This window comes from Parambassis ranga, chromosome 19, assembly GCF_900634625.1.
Source record: "Parambassis ranga chromosome 19, fParRan2.1, whole genome shotgun sequence".
NCBI lineage: Eukaryota > Metazoa > Chordata > Actinopteri > Ambassidae > Parambassis > Parambassis ranga.
This window is the reverse complement of record NC_041039.1, coordinates 16386668-16400195: the sequence shown is the minus strand read 5'-3', so window position 1 is coordinate 16400195 and position 13528 is coordinate 16386668. Positions and strand designations below refer to the sequence as shown.

Below are 13528 nucleotides of genomic sequence, written 5' to 3'. Positions count from 1 at the left end.
CTTTCATTACACCATACACAAGTAATCAATCACTGTGGGTTTATTTGATTAGTTCACACACTGACTTTCAGACCTCCTTCTCATTCGGTTTGGTGACCTGATTTTTTTTCTTTTTTTAAACATTTTATATTATATTATCATTATATATTATATAATTGTAATAATTATATAATATATGGATATCTGTTCTGTCAAATACTGGAAAAAATGGAAACATTACAATTTCTGAAATGTCAACAATCCACAGATCCACAGGACAAACCCCTTTCAGCTGCAGACGGCTCTGTGTAATAAAGGCTTCATCCGATAGAGGGCAGCAGTCTGCAGCAGTGACGGGCACATGGAGATCACCCAGTCCCAAGATGAAGAAGGAGAGGAGCTCTTCCACAGGAGAGGTCGACGGAAGAGCACACAGAGCGCTGCCATAAGCTAGCGGTTTACGATGTGTTTTGGGAGAGCCCGTCTGATTTATTAAGAGAATCACCGGGACAAAACTTCACCAGGACCGCTTCAACAGGTTAGCGTCATCGCACCCCACATCTGGTGCTATGCTTGTTTAGAATTAGCTTGTTTGAGTTGGTTGCTTTGTTGTAGAGACACGCTGATGGTATGTTAAACTTTAACTTTGACCTAGTGAATGCATACATACGGCTAACGTGCTAGCTTTAGCTAGCCACAGCGCTGTGCAGTGAAACCTTGTTATGCTAACTTCCCGTGTGTGTTTATCCTCCAGTCTACCGCGGCTATGTTGGCCAGGGCAGCCCTGAGCAGAGGCATCACAGCCCATCGCCTCAGTAAGAATGTCACTTTCTACTTGAATGAATCGACGCCCGGGGTCGCGGGAGATCAGAAGCAGACCTCTGGGGAACATAAACCACTGATGCTGATGCTACCCTGGCTCGGTTCGCGTCCACAAGCTGTGGCTAAGTACTGTGAAATCTATTTTCGCACCGGCTTTGACGTGCTCATGGTGGAGAGTGAGGTGAGAGATGTACTGCGCTGCTTTAAATAGTGGGTGCTTGATTGATTTAGTTTAGTTCATTCATTTACTACTTTGTCAGTGACTTCACCACATTGAGAGAGAAGCTACATACAGCACACAGGAGAAGAGATAAGACATGTGTCACACAATCAGCCGTACAAAGGTTGTTAAAAACAGCATGTGCTGTAGAGGGTCGAGGTGTTTTGTTTGAGGGCAAGCCCAGTGGAACAGCAGCCCTGTGCTGTATGTGTGTAGTATAGTCTGATCTGAATGTATGGCATTGCAGGTGACAGAAAGCACCAGTAAAGGTGGATGTCATCGCAGTTTTCAAATTGTTATAGAACAACAGGATATCTTCCCCACTGTGGAACCTGAAAGACTTGTTTGAAGAAGTGTCTCATTTCCTGTTTGAAGCGGCCGGTTCTAAAGAACATGACGCATCAGATTGTTTGAATATTGTTTTTAATACTCACATCTTATTGATTCATGCTCGGCCCGGTCTCATTTGGCTTGACTACTGATTAGAGTTTCAGACTGTTCAAGTCCTGTCTTGCATAATGACACTTTTTATGTTAATAGGAGCAGTAAAGTGCAGACCACAGACAACCTTTGTAAATTCAATTCTGATGTAATCTGAGCAACAACCTAATCCGTAGGTTTAACGAGCATGTCCCTGCACAGTGGCTGCTGTGTGTGTGAAGTTCACACCCTGCCTCTTAGACTTTTTAAAGCAGTGACTTTTATTTTGGGAAAAAGTGAGGTGGTGCAAAGTTTAATGCAAGAGAACACATCTGGACTTGTAGAGTTTTCCTGAAGACGTTTTTCTGCTCATCCAAGCAGCTTCATCAGTTCTGTTTGGTGTGGAAACAGGTTTATATGTGGTGGAAGACCTCAGTGGGTCTGTGTGAACCTCATGCCCAGCTAAGCACTTGGCTGACCTTCTGACACCACTGGTGGGAAACAGACCACACCACATCCACAACTCACAGGACTTTGTGAACAAGGTGGAGAAGATCAGAATGTGGTGTGGTGTACTTATCTAGTGTGTGAAAATCAAACAAGCAAGTGAAATGTGCTTTAACTTTCTGCTTATTCTACACAAGGTGCAGGAGTTCTTGTGGCCTCGCTGGGGTCTGGAGCATGGAAAGAAGTTGCTGGAGTTGCTGGAGAGTGATCGCTTCGTCTCCCGCCCGCTGCTCGTCCATGCCTTCTCCATTGGTGGCTACACATTTTGTCAGCTGCTGGTGCAAGTATCCCAGGACACACAGAAATATCAGGCACTCACACAGAGGATCAAAGGGCAGGTCTATGACAGCTTGGTGATCGGTTCTCTGGAGAGGATGGCTGTTGGTCAGTACTATTTCACTGCATGTCATTAGAGCCCATAACCCTTCTCATTTATATAATTATATAAGAAGCGTGTTATTCTCCTCTCTTTGTCCAGGTCTCGGCAAGACTGTATTTCCTCGTTGGGAGACTCTGGTGAAACAAGTGAGCCTGTTCTACTTCAGCATTTTTAAACGGCAGACTGTGGACTACTTCAACACTGGCATAAATGCGTTTTGGAACACTCCGGTCATGGCTCCTGCACTCTTCTTCTTTTGTGAGAACGATGCTTTGAGCGACCCGCAGAGTATGGTGGAAATGATTGACCACTGGCGGAAACGTGGGATAGATGTTACGGCAAAGAAGTGGGAGGATTCGACACATGCAGGTCACCTTAAGAGGCACCCACAGGAGTATCTGACCACCTTAGACGCGTTCATTAACTCACTCCACCTTGTCCCACTGAGGGCCAAGATGTAAGAAAGTTTCATTACCACAGAATGCCAAATCAGCTCTACTTTCCTTTTTCCGTGTTAGCTTACTTTGTCTGACTGGAGCAGAAAGGCATTTAAAATTGACTACAGGTGCAATACCTTATGTGACACAATGCAGTCAACGCACAATTCTGTCTTCTTCAAGTATGACATACTCGGGTGGCATTTTATCCATAAAATACCGGTATGCAGCACACAGTTAAATAGTTTCTTCTGTTTGTGTTCCTCGGCTTCTGTTCTTCACTAGGTAGTCTCAAAAAACCATCGGATCTGCACTTTTTCAAGTTGAAATTTCCACTGTTTCATTAAAGCTTACCAGGTTATGAAAGTATTTGCTGGTACATATAATTTGTAAATCAAATGATAAACAATTTATTGGAGCCAAGTGTGTTCCAACAGTTGGAATTATCTATATAAACCTGTTTTATGGCAATAAAATAACAGATATTCAAACCACTTCTCACCCAAACACTAGAAGCGGCATCAAACCGCCATTTCACAGCTGTTGAATTGGTGTCTTAATTTGGATTTTAGACTCTTTTTAGAGATTAATGCCAAGAACGACTGGAAAAAGCTGTGAACAGAAACATTGTTTTATTTATGCAGCACATTTTGCAACGTAAACGTTTAAGACTAAGAGATTAAGATTTACTTTAATAATCCCTGTTGAGAAATTAAGTTGTAGTAGCAACGAACAATAATAAAATATCAATGAATTAATACATTTATGAACATTTAATTTACACTAGAGCATGTACACCTCTTTAAACTGAGCCACAATGCTGCTTTGTATTGTAGTATGTTTTTGTTTATTACCTCTGTGCCTTGACAAGCTTGATAATTTTCAGATATTAACGTCTGTGTCAATAAACTGTGATATCATGAAATACCAAAGTACAAAGTACTTGTTACTGAAGTTTGAAATTGTATGTGTACTACCTATAGTTCAGCTTAGAAGTGGTTTGTTTTGAGTTTTGTCTGTTGAAGGTTGAAATTGAAATGGTGCCTTTGTCTTCCATAACTTGAACATTTCAAATGTGAAATTATGATGCTGATTATTTATGTTAACATTTTTCCTGCTCAGTGAAGTTTGGAAATAAATAAAAAAATAATGTGAAATGTGTTACCTTTGTCATGTTCATTCACAGAAAATTCAGATGCATTAAATTGTTTGTGTATACAATATTCATTTCTACTTTACCTGAAGAGATTCATGTCATTCCTTGTGTCTGTAAAAGTATAGAATCTACCTGTATAATTTGGCATTAAAAATTACCTGAACAATATTACCTGAATATTATATTGAATATTACCTGAACTAAAATACCTCTGAAACATTTTATTGTGGTTATTCAGTTCCATGTTGTAGTGTAGCTATAGCCTCAGGCAAACATTTACTTTTAGTCCTCACAAATTGTGAAATAGTTTTACTCAATGCACCACCTGCTGGTGACAGTAGCACACATACAGATATTATAAGCTACAATGAACAAAGAAGTTAAGAAAAGCCTATTATTACAGTGCAGGTGGTGTGTACATTTAAAAAAGGAAAGAAAAAATAAATTTTATGAATAATATTACATTTTTAAGTAGGAAATACACGTGATTCATTAAAATTCATTTGAGCCTCCGGGACGATAGGGGGCGGTATTGACCATATTGGTAACTTCCGTTGTCTTCCGAAAATGGCTGCTCACACATGTAAACACGCGACTTAGATATGATAGTGGCGTACAAATTATAGAGTACTGTAGCATGTATTCGCGCGACTGAGTTTTGTGATATTCAGTACTTTGACATTATCTTATTTTGTTTGAGCACCAACAAGCTAAACTTCACTTTGTGAGGAGTTAGCGGTGGAGCTAGCCGTTAGCTGTCAGCAGTAAACCATGGCAGCGCACACCATATTTGTTAGGTCTCTGCCAGATTCAGCTTCAAATGAGCGACTTGAGGAAATATTCTCAGAAGTTGGTCCAGTCAAGCAATGCTTCGTGGTCAGAGACAAAGGTAATATTGTCGCTTTTTTGTTTTTTTTTTCTTGTAAAGTAAATGCACCAAACGATTAACGTGGAATTCAGTTAAGCTAGCTGAGTGCACATCATTTACGATGGTATTGAAGCAAAACACATATACATTACAAATAATAAGGCTAACATAAAAATATTCTGTTATTCAAGGTTCAGAAAAATGCCGGGGCTTTGGCTATGTCACGTACTCCATGCTAGAAGATGCACAGCGAGCCCTGAAAGAAATAAAGGACTACGATGGGCGGAAGGTTTCTCTATCAGTAGCAAAGAAGAAAATAAAAGACAAAAAGAAAACAGGTGTGTATTAAGACCTCTTTCTAAACTAGCAGTCCGGATTGCACTCTAGTCACGCACTCCTATAATTTTGCACATCTTGTTACTCAGCAGCTAAAGAGTCAGCAGCAGCATCATCATCATCATCATCATCTAAGGACTTTGAGCAGAAACCCAAACACATGAGGAAAAACCTGCTGAAAGCCAGACTCATCATCAGGAATCTCAGCTTTAAGGTTTAGTATGCTACATGGTTGTAAAAACTGACATGCACATTGGCACAAATTCTCTCTGAAACACGTCTTGTTTTACAGTGCAAAGAGGATGATCTGAAAGAAGTATTTGCCAATTTTGGAACAGTTCTCGAGGCCAAAATTCCCCTTAAACCTGGTAAATACAGGATTGTTGCTCTACATAGACACAGTAAGACATCATGGTCAATTGTTGCCTGTGTCTTTCTCATGATGTTTTTTCTGATCTTGCATAGATGGGAAGATGTATGGATTTGCGTTCGTCTTGTTTAAAAACATGTCAGCAGCTGCCAAGGCACTTAATGGCATGAACCTGAAGGAGATAAAAGGTTAGTGAGCATCTCACTCACAATTTTGTTTTTCAGTTTGCTTCATGCTAATTTTTAAATGTTTTATCCTCAGGTCGACAGGTAGCCGTTGATTGGGCTGTGCCAAAGGACAAGTTCATTGCCACACAGCAGTCCTCTAGTTCAGGTAATTTTTCATAGAAGCATGTAAGCGTCACCTTCTTGCACTTTGTTCCTGAATTGTTGTTTATCTGCCTCTTAATAAAATGAGAATCACAAATGCTGACCTAGGAAAAAGAACCAGTGGGCCACATTTGGTGATGATTAAAAAAAGTAGCTTATGTATATTTTCATGCAGTTATTACATAATGTTAAGAAACAAATATCCTAATATCATTTACACTAGTTATTACGCTTTTGTTTTTAACTTCCTAGGCAATAAGAAAACAGAGGAGGCCAGTGCGCCCACAAAAAGTGACAGTGACGATGATGATGAAGAGGCTGAAGAGGATGAAGAAAAGAAACAAACAGCACCTGAGAAGAAAAAGTATGAACATTTAACATGTACAAGATGTAATTTTGTTATGAACTGGCTAACTTTCGCATCTTTCAACAGGGTCAGTTTAAAACCAGCTGTTCAGCAGGTACAGGAATCTGAATCAGAAGATGAAGATGAGGATGAAGATGATGGTGAGGAAGACGACAGTGATAAAGATGAGCATGAAGAAGAAGAATCAGATGAGGATGATGATGATGATGAAGGGAGTGACCTTGACTCAAATGATGATCAAGATGAAAGCGAGGATGAAGAGGAAGACGAGGAGTATGAAGAAGATGAATTGGGTATACATCCTTCTCTTAACATTTGTCATAGTTTAGTGAGTCGTGTTTTTATTATTTTTTTTATAAAAAGCTGTTCTGACGTCCTGTCTGTTCTGTTTAACTGTAGCTCCAAAGAAAAAAAAGAAAATGCTTCCTTCAGACGTAAAAGAGGGTAGAACAATTTTTATTAGGTAGGTGGTTCTGACCCGTTTTTTCTTACTGCATTCAAGACTTCTTGGTTTATGTTTCTGTTATGTTCAGTCTGTCTCAAGCATTTGTACTCATTGTGATCTGTCACTCATCAGGAACCTGTCCTTTGACACAGAGGAGGAGGGTCTCGAGGAAGTCCTTTTACTATATGGAGAGCTAAACTACGTAAAGATCGTTCTCCACCCAGACACAGATCATTCAAAGGGTCAGCCAGCAGAACTCCACTGAGACACATTCCTGTACTTTCACTTGATTTCAAGACAACTCATTTATCATTGTTTTTATTTCACCAGGTTGCGCATTTGCTCAGTTTAAGACAAAAGAAGCTGCAGATAAATGCATAGCTGCAGCACAGGATGAGACAGAGGTGATGTACAATCTAATACATGTACATTCTGCGTCAATAACACAGATGCTCCTGTTTCTGCTTTGTTGTAACGTTTGCTAACATTTGATGTAGAATGGTGGCATCCGTGTAAATGGCAGAAAGCTGATGATTGTTGCCGCAGTGGGCAGAGAAGAAGCTGCAAAGTTGAAGACCGACAAAAAAAAAGTAGAAACTGGCACCAGGAACCTGTACCTCGCCAGAGAGGGATGTGAGTAAAGATACGCTGATACTTTGATTAAAGTCATCCAACATTTCAGTTAAAACATTCTTATCCAAACAAATTAGCTGAATCTTTATATAGTTTTAAACTGCTGCTAAAACATGATTTAAATGAGTCTTTATATTATTAAATAAAGCAGGTTTTTTTTCAAATATTATTAAATATGTTGTTCAATCTTGTCCACCACACCCAGTGATCCGTGCTGGTACTAAGGCTGCAGAAGGTGTACCTGAGGCCGACATGGTCAAAAGAACCAGGGTGAGTATTTTTTCAAAGGCATTATAACATACTGAATTATTTTTTAAACACAGTAGTTGAATCTGTGCTGGAAAGACTGAGCCATATTATTTGTTTTTTGTCTTTTTTTTTTAGTTTGAAGAAATAAAGAGGGCCAAGCTTCGGGACATTAACGTGTTTGTGTCAAAGACTCGTCTGTGCATCCATAACCTGCCCAAATCTGTGCACAATAAAAAACTCAAAGACCTCTGCCTTCAAGCTGTCAAAGGAGTCAAAGGAGTCCGTATCACAGAGGTGAGAGAATGCGTTTACACAGAGCAGCTGGGTTGATTATTATTTCCAGTTAAGAAAAACAAGTTGTGTGTGAGGGGTGTAGAATTTAAAACATTGTGTCCTTGTGCCCAGTAGGGGGAGTTGTGATCAATTTTATGCATGTCATTTCAGTGTCGGGTCATGTATGATAAGAAGCCAGAAAAAGGTCAAGTGATGGGCCAGTCACTAGGTTATGGCTTTGTTCAGTTCCTGGACCACGACCATGCTCTCAGCACGCTTCGCTACCTAAACAACAACCCAAACATCTTTGGTTCACACAAGGTAATGCACCACAGCTCAAATCACTGTCACACACTCCTCTGTTTGTCAGGTCTAACCATAAGTTGTGTGTCTTTCTGCAGAGACCCATTGTTGAGTTCTCTCTGGAGGATTCAAGGAAACTTAAAATAAAAGAAATGCGGAAGCAGAAAAACAAGGTTTGTTTGTGGTGATGTGTGTGACCTGTCTTCAAATGGATTTTTTTTGTTTGTTTTAAATGTAAAGTAACCCTGTGTTTATACTAACAGGAGTTTTTCAGAAATCAGCCATTGAAAGGCGGAGCAAAACCACAATCCCAAATAACTGCCAGTGCAAAAGGACCAAGCAAAGGTGGAAATACAGTACAGTACTCTTCAAAACAGACACGAAAAGGGAAAGGTTAGAAAATATTTTCTCTCTCTACATGTTTGTCTTCCAGGATTTTAGGTGCATTCATGTTAAACAGTTAAATTCTGTGTTCTGTTCAGAAACATAATACAGTTGATTGTACTTGGTCTTAGTATTAGGCAACCACAACATTTACCGTTTGTCACTGTGCCATTCAGTAAGCAAAGATGAAGTCAGTGGTTTGCACTGTTGCCTCACAGCAACAAGGTTCCTGGTTTGAATCTGGCTGGGAACTTTCTATGTGGAGTTCGCACATTCTGCCTGTACCCTGTGGCTGCAGGGGCGTGAGTGTGTCATTCACTCTCTGTGTTTGCCCTGTGATAGACTGGCAACCTGTCCACGATGTACTGTTCCTCTCACCTATTGCAGCTGGGATAGGCTTCAGCCTGGGACTCTGTACTACATAATAAAACAAAAAACACATGGCTAATACTAGGAGTAACATGTTGTGTTTCCTCTGAGGTTGTATTTGCCTAAAACTAAGACATAAGAACTAAGACTACAATCAGATGATTTATATGTCTTTACTAAAAAAACAGAATTAAAAGAATGGGTGCTAAAGTTTGAACATGATTGTAGTGTAACGCAGGATTCTGACACGTGGGCTTAAATGGTCTAAAGTCTCTGTCTATTATTCTGTGTCAGGTGGTCCTGAAAAGCAAAAGCGAGACGGACACTATTCAGGCTTCCAGACCAACCCTGAGGTGGAGCACGTAGATTTGGAGAATGGAAAGAAAAGGAGGAGGACTTTACCAATGCCTTCCCACCGGGGACCAAAGATCAGGTACAGGCACTGGTTTACGGACCACTTCCCAAACCACAGTCCAAAATGACATACTCAGCCATGTTCAAATAAAACAGGCAGAGAATAAGGGCAGTGGGCTTTGTTCACCTTCAGGTTAGCTTTAATAATTGCATCGAAACACTTTGGCAGTAAATTTACACAGACAGTGGATTAATGGGACACACCTAGACAAAAGCTGTCGCTGTTAAGCAGAGCTGCCTTTTTGAAATTTGTGGTCCTTGGTGATGAGGTTTTTTGGGCTTTACTTGATAGTGTGATTTCCAATGTACAGCTGCATTCCCATTGTTGAGTGATATCTAACAATTACTTCTCTGTGAGGGAAGTAGTTTCACTTTAAGGAAGTGTCCATGTACTTTTTTTAAGAGGAGTTCTGAAAATCTACAGTCTACATATTGTGTTGCTGGATTTTGAATTATTGTTCTTTGCAGAATGCGCGACAAAGGAAAGCAACAGGCCCCAACACAGAACAAACCAAGACCTGGACAGAGCAGGAAGGATCGTCAAAGACAACTGATGGAAAAGCCTACAAAGTCCAGAAACCAGGTTAAATCTGCTAAGAAGCATTTGAAGGGGACGGACCGTTTTGACAGCCTGGTGGAGCAGTACAAGAGGAAACTTATAGGTAATGGTGACAAGAGCACTGCTATCAAACGAAGCAAATGGTTTAATAGTTAATGCTGTGTTTGACAGCCTGACGACAAAAAATATTTGTCTGAACTGGTTTTGTGTCAAACTGCACAGTATACGTGTATGATGCCTGTGTTGGGTGTCATCCATACTGTTGCCGTTTTTCCTCTAATTAAGTGTAAGGATATTGTTTTTGCGTACATGACTTTTTATTAAAATGCAAAATTATTGTTATTTTTGTTTTGTTTTTTGTTTTGCTGACGGGTTCAGTTTCTATCAGACTCTGTTTTCATTCCAGTGTTTAACAGGAGTTAATCATAAGCCGATAACTTCCCACTAGTTGTGTACCCTGTATATACAAGTGTAGCAAGAGTTGAACACCCACAAATGTCATTATTATACATTAACCTGGTCTACGTGCCGTTTTCACATCTTTCTCATTATTTTCAGCTTTACCTCATCATACAACAACTGAAAAAACACAAAATAGGTTTGTTAAATATTTAATAGTTCAAGTTTAATTCAATAGTTATAAAAAATAGTGCCGACTGTACAAAAATATAAAACATGCCTTCTATAAATAGCCTAAAGAGCTGTTGATATTGCACTGATTCTTGGCAAGTTTTAAAACAAGTTTTCAGGAATTTACAGGGATTACAGCACTGCTCTTTGGGACATTTCTGCCAGTTCACTGCCAATTTAACGTCATGACAGAATTCATGTATTTATTGACAAGAGCAGTGTCACTGTAAGAGCAGCTGACGTGTCTGTGTGCTAAGCAGAAGTCAGTCTACATCTCTTAAAGTGTAAACCTCCTTCTTAAAAGACAATGACAATAAAAAATACATATTTTCTAAATATAGTATATAAATAAATACATAATGTATACAAATAAGTGCATCTTTAAGAATACTGTTTTTTTCAAAACACATTGAAAAGGTGGCCAGTCAGAGCACACTGACTTGTCCAGCAATCAGGCCAATGACTTACATATATTGTCCATCCTTCAGCAAGTCTCAAGATGATCCAGCTTTCTCAGCAGCAGATTGAGGAACTGTTTCACCCTCGTTAAAGCCTCAATGCCCACAGTGTCAATGAACTCCTTCCGGCTCTGCAGCTCTTGAAGTGCTTCTGGTAGTGGAGGCTTTGGTCGCTGTTCGCTGCAGTGTCCCTGCCTCCAGTTTTTAATGTAACCTGTCAGGGAGGAGATCTCGGACTTGAGCTGGGAGACGTTGTTGAGGCTGTCGGAGATCAGGCTGTTATAACCATCCAGCACTGTCACTATGGATAAAGATCCATTTAAATCGTTCTCAGGTGGACTGAGGGTCAAGCCCGGGGGTTCCTGCAAGAAGGAGAATTAGGAATTAATTAAGAATTAAGAATAACTTTATTAGTCCCACAATGGGGAAATTGAATTTTTGCAAGCAAAAGATAAGAGAAACTATATACATAATAAGATAAACTACCGATAAAAATATACAATAGAGTCAAAAAACAGTATACATATTAACAGTTATTGATATAGGAGCACAGCATTTGAAAATACGCACACACATAAACTCTGTGATCATAATCAGGACCACAAATACCTGAAAGTCTCTGTTTAGCCTCACCACCAGCTGCTCAGCCATCCATTTAACTTTGGATTTCATCTTAATAACTTCCGATTGCAGAGGAGCGGCTGAACCCACACTTAAGATGTGAAGCAGAGAAAAACAGAAAACCAGGCTGTAGTCCATAGCTGTAGTATTTCCCCGGATGTATAGATGATATGTTTTGCTAGAATGAGGGATAAAGATTGACTGGATCAGATGTAAGCAAAATGAATACAGTTATTTTGTTACCACACTCAGGCAGCAGACATGAGCATGTCATCAGTTTGTTCATGCACACAAGCTTACTTCCAGTAATTTACCCAATATGTTTGATTATGGAAGCAAATATCTGTGTAGAGACACCTGGGAAACTCTAACTGTGTAACAGGTACAAAGATCACAGAGTTGGACTAACACTATTGCTTTCAGTTCTTGATAAATGTTCTACTGACAAACAGCTTCACCCCATAACCTGTAAACAGCCAGAATGTCTCTAAAAATTGTGATACAGAATCTAAACAAAGACAAATTAGACTGTGAAAGAGGCGTGCAGAGAGACGGAGAGTTATCCTTACCTTGGCTGGTGTCTGAGTGAAAGTCACTGCATGGCTCCATCAGTGTATCTTATAGTGGAGAGCTGTTGACTCATCCCTTACTCACCTCTCTCCGACCCCCCTGTTTCCCCCTTACACCCCCCCCCCCCTCGTCTACCTCTTGCCACCATTTCACACCCCTGAATTCCCCAGGGGTGCTGCTGCAGGGAAGAGGGGGTACACATTTTTGGTAACTGTCCTGTCACATATTTGAAGTGTGTTTTATGACTAGTTTACATTCTTATTTTTTTCATGGATGCTCTTAGTTATTTTTCATTTTTGAAATAGTTGGAAAGAGACAAATATGTGAAGTAGTTGTTTTGTTTTTTTTTGCATCAGCAGGGGTGTTAAAGACATTGCATAATTTTGTTGACACCCTGTAGACTTCTATGTGTATGTATAATAATAACAGTATTTACATTTTTGCTGCTTCACTGACTAGACAGTCACCATACCATATATGTCACATCCTGTGATTGCATCATAAGAGCAAGCTGTACACTTGTACAGGTCAGAGTGTCCCCATGGCATAGGAAATGTTAAGTATCATATTGATAAAAACTCAATCATCTGTAAAATAAGTTGTTAAAGCTTTTTTTAAGGATTTCCTATATGCTAAATGATGCATATAAAGAATATTCTAGCTTCTGTAAAAGAAATTCTGCCTTTAAAACTAACAAAGAGTGCCTACTCCAAAGCCAGGAGCCTGATCCAGTGTTGTCAGAAGGTACATTTATTTTGAATAAGCACTGTTCATTTTATTTTAAAATATACACTAATATATAAATGATCTTGGATGACATTTTAAAATCAGTTTGGACTAAGACAAAAAGTGATTCTTTTCTCAGGTTGCTCCAATTTGTAGCAAGTTTATTGTTATTATTTGCATATTCCCAGAAAAGTTGTAAAGCTTTTCAAACTACACATTAAGTTGCATTATATGGACATACCCAGCTGACTGTAGATTAATCTTTTAGCTTTGTTAGCGCTCAAGCCTTCTTTACAATATTTAACATTTGAGAACTTTTTTGACACTCCATGCAGCCCTGCAGGTTTGATTTTTCTGCCTTTCTGTGCTTTGTGAAAACAGAGGTCAAAACTGCTTAATTTTTGCAAAACATCACCATCACTATGATGGACCTCTATAAGTATTATGTAATCTCCAGTGAAATGACCTCCTTATTTGTTATGCGTGCAGACTGTACATAGTTACTTTAATATTAATGTCATTGAGTGCTCTTCTTGGAAAAGTGTTCTGAAGCAATTTTTCTCATTTCAGCTATTTTTGGAACTAGATGTCTGTTTTTGCTTTGTGGAGGAGTAGAGTGCCAGAGTAAGTTTCTCTTCTCCTTAAAGACAAACCGGTCAGACATGCCAGAACTCTCTGTGAGTTAAATCCACAGGGACCAATAC

General features: G+C 39.5%; 3 protein-coding genes across 5 annotated transcripts; 2 read left to right on the top strand and 1 right to left on the bottom strand.

Moving 5' to 3' along the window:
• The first annotated feature begins 325 nt into the window (after window positions 1–325).
• Window positions 326–3925, top strand: LOC114452011 (transmembrane protein 53). The gene is made up of 4 exons (XM_028431070.1): window positions 326–517; window positions 734–982; window positions 2086–2332; window positions 2427–3925. Exons 2-4 carry the CDS (start codon window positions 746–748, stop codon window positions 2786–2788), a joined length of 846 nt encoding a protein of 281 aa, XP_028286871.1. The 5' UTR covers window positions 326–517; window positions 734–745; the 3' UTR covers window positions 2789–3925.
• Window positions 3926–4484: 559 nt separating this feature from the next.
• Window positions 4485–10161, top strand: rbm28 (RNA binding motif protein 28). 2 transcript variants are annotated; one of them, XM_028431494.1, is made up of 19 exons: window positions 4485–4809; window positions 4980–5126; window positions 5217–5338; window positions 5417–5492; window positions 5590–5682; window positions 5756–5827; window positions 6076–6187; window positions 6257–6483; window positions 6590–6653; window positions 6768–6877; window positions 6966–7039; window positions 7133–7268; window positions 7474–7538; window positions 7653–7811; window positions 7962–8111; window positions 8192–8266; window positions 8357–8486; window positions 9141–9279; window positions 9729–10161. In XM_028431494.1, exons 1-19 carry the CDS (start codon window positions 4692–4694, stop codon window positions 9973–9975), a joined length of 2316 nt encoding a protein of 771 aa, XP_028287295.1. In that variant the 5' UTR covers window positions 4485–4691; the 3' UTR covers window positions 9976–10161. The 2 variants fall into 2 exon arrangements, with proteins under 2 accessions (XP_028287295.1, XP_028287294.1); XM_028431493.1 differs by having other exon boundaries at window positions 5214–5338.
• Window positions 10162–10414: 253 nt separating this feature from the next.
• On the bottom strand, window positions 10415–12180 carry LOC114452270 (leptin-like). Of its 2 annotated transcripts, XM_028431495.1 has the most exons (3): window positions 12098–12180; window positions 11517–11706; window positions 10934–11269 (listed from the first exon to the last, which is right to left on the bottom strand). In XM_028431495.1, the coding sequence occupies exons 2-3, from the start codon at window positions 11664–11666 to the stop codon at window positions 10934–10936; spliced, it is 486 nt and encodes a 161-aa protein (XP_028287296.1). In that variant the 5' UTR covers window positions 11667–11706; window positions 12098–12180. The 2 variants fall into 2 exon arrangements, with proteins under 2 accessions (XP_028287298.1, XP_028287296.1); XM_028431497.1 differs by lacking the exon at window positions 12098–12180 and having other exon boundaries at window positions 10415–11269; window positions 11517–11666.
• Window positions 12181–13528: the final 1348 nt, after the last annotated feature.

What these genes read in the sequence shown, in the direction of transcription:
- LOC114452011 (XM_028431070.1), top strand. Translation starts at nt 746, where the DNA reads ATGTTGGCCAGGGCAGCCCTGAGCAGAGGCATCACAGCCCATCGCCTC. An exon ending in TGCTCATGGTGGAGAGTGAG is followed by an intron (nt 983 to 2,085) that starts GTGAGAGATGTA and finishes ATTCTACACAAG; the next exon opens with GTGCAGGAGTTCTTGTGGCC. An exon ending in TCTGGAGAGGATGGCTGTTG is followed by an intron (nt 2,333 to 2,426) that starts GTCAGTACTATT and finishes CTCTTTGTCCAG; the next exon opens with GTCTCGGCAAGACTGTATTT.
- rbm28 (XM_028431493.1), top strand. Translation starts at nt 4,692, where the DNA reads ATGGCAGCGCACACCATATTTGTTAGGTCTCTGCCAGATTCAGCTTCA. An exon ending in GTACCTCGCCAGAGAGGGAT is followed by an intron (nt 7,269 to 7,473) that starts GTGAGTAAAGAT and finishes CACCACACCCAG; the next exon opens with TGATCCGTGCTGGTACTAAG. An exon ending in ACATCTTTGGTTCACACAAG is followed by an intron (nt 8,112 to 8,191) that starts GTAATGCACCAC and finishes GTCTTTCTGCAG; the next exon opens with AGACCCATTGTTGAGTTCTC.
- LOC114452270 (XM_028431495.1), bottom strand. Translation starts at nt 11,666, where the DNA reads ATGGACTACAGCCTGGTTTTCTGTTTTTCTCTGCTTCACATCTTAAGT. An exon ending in GGCTAAACAGAGACTTTCAG is followed by an intron (nt 11,270 to 11,516) that starts GTATTTGTGGTC and finishes TCCTTCTTGCAG; the next exon opens with GAACCCCCGGGCTTGACCCT.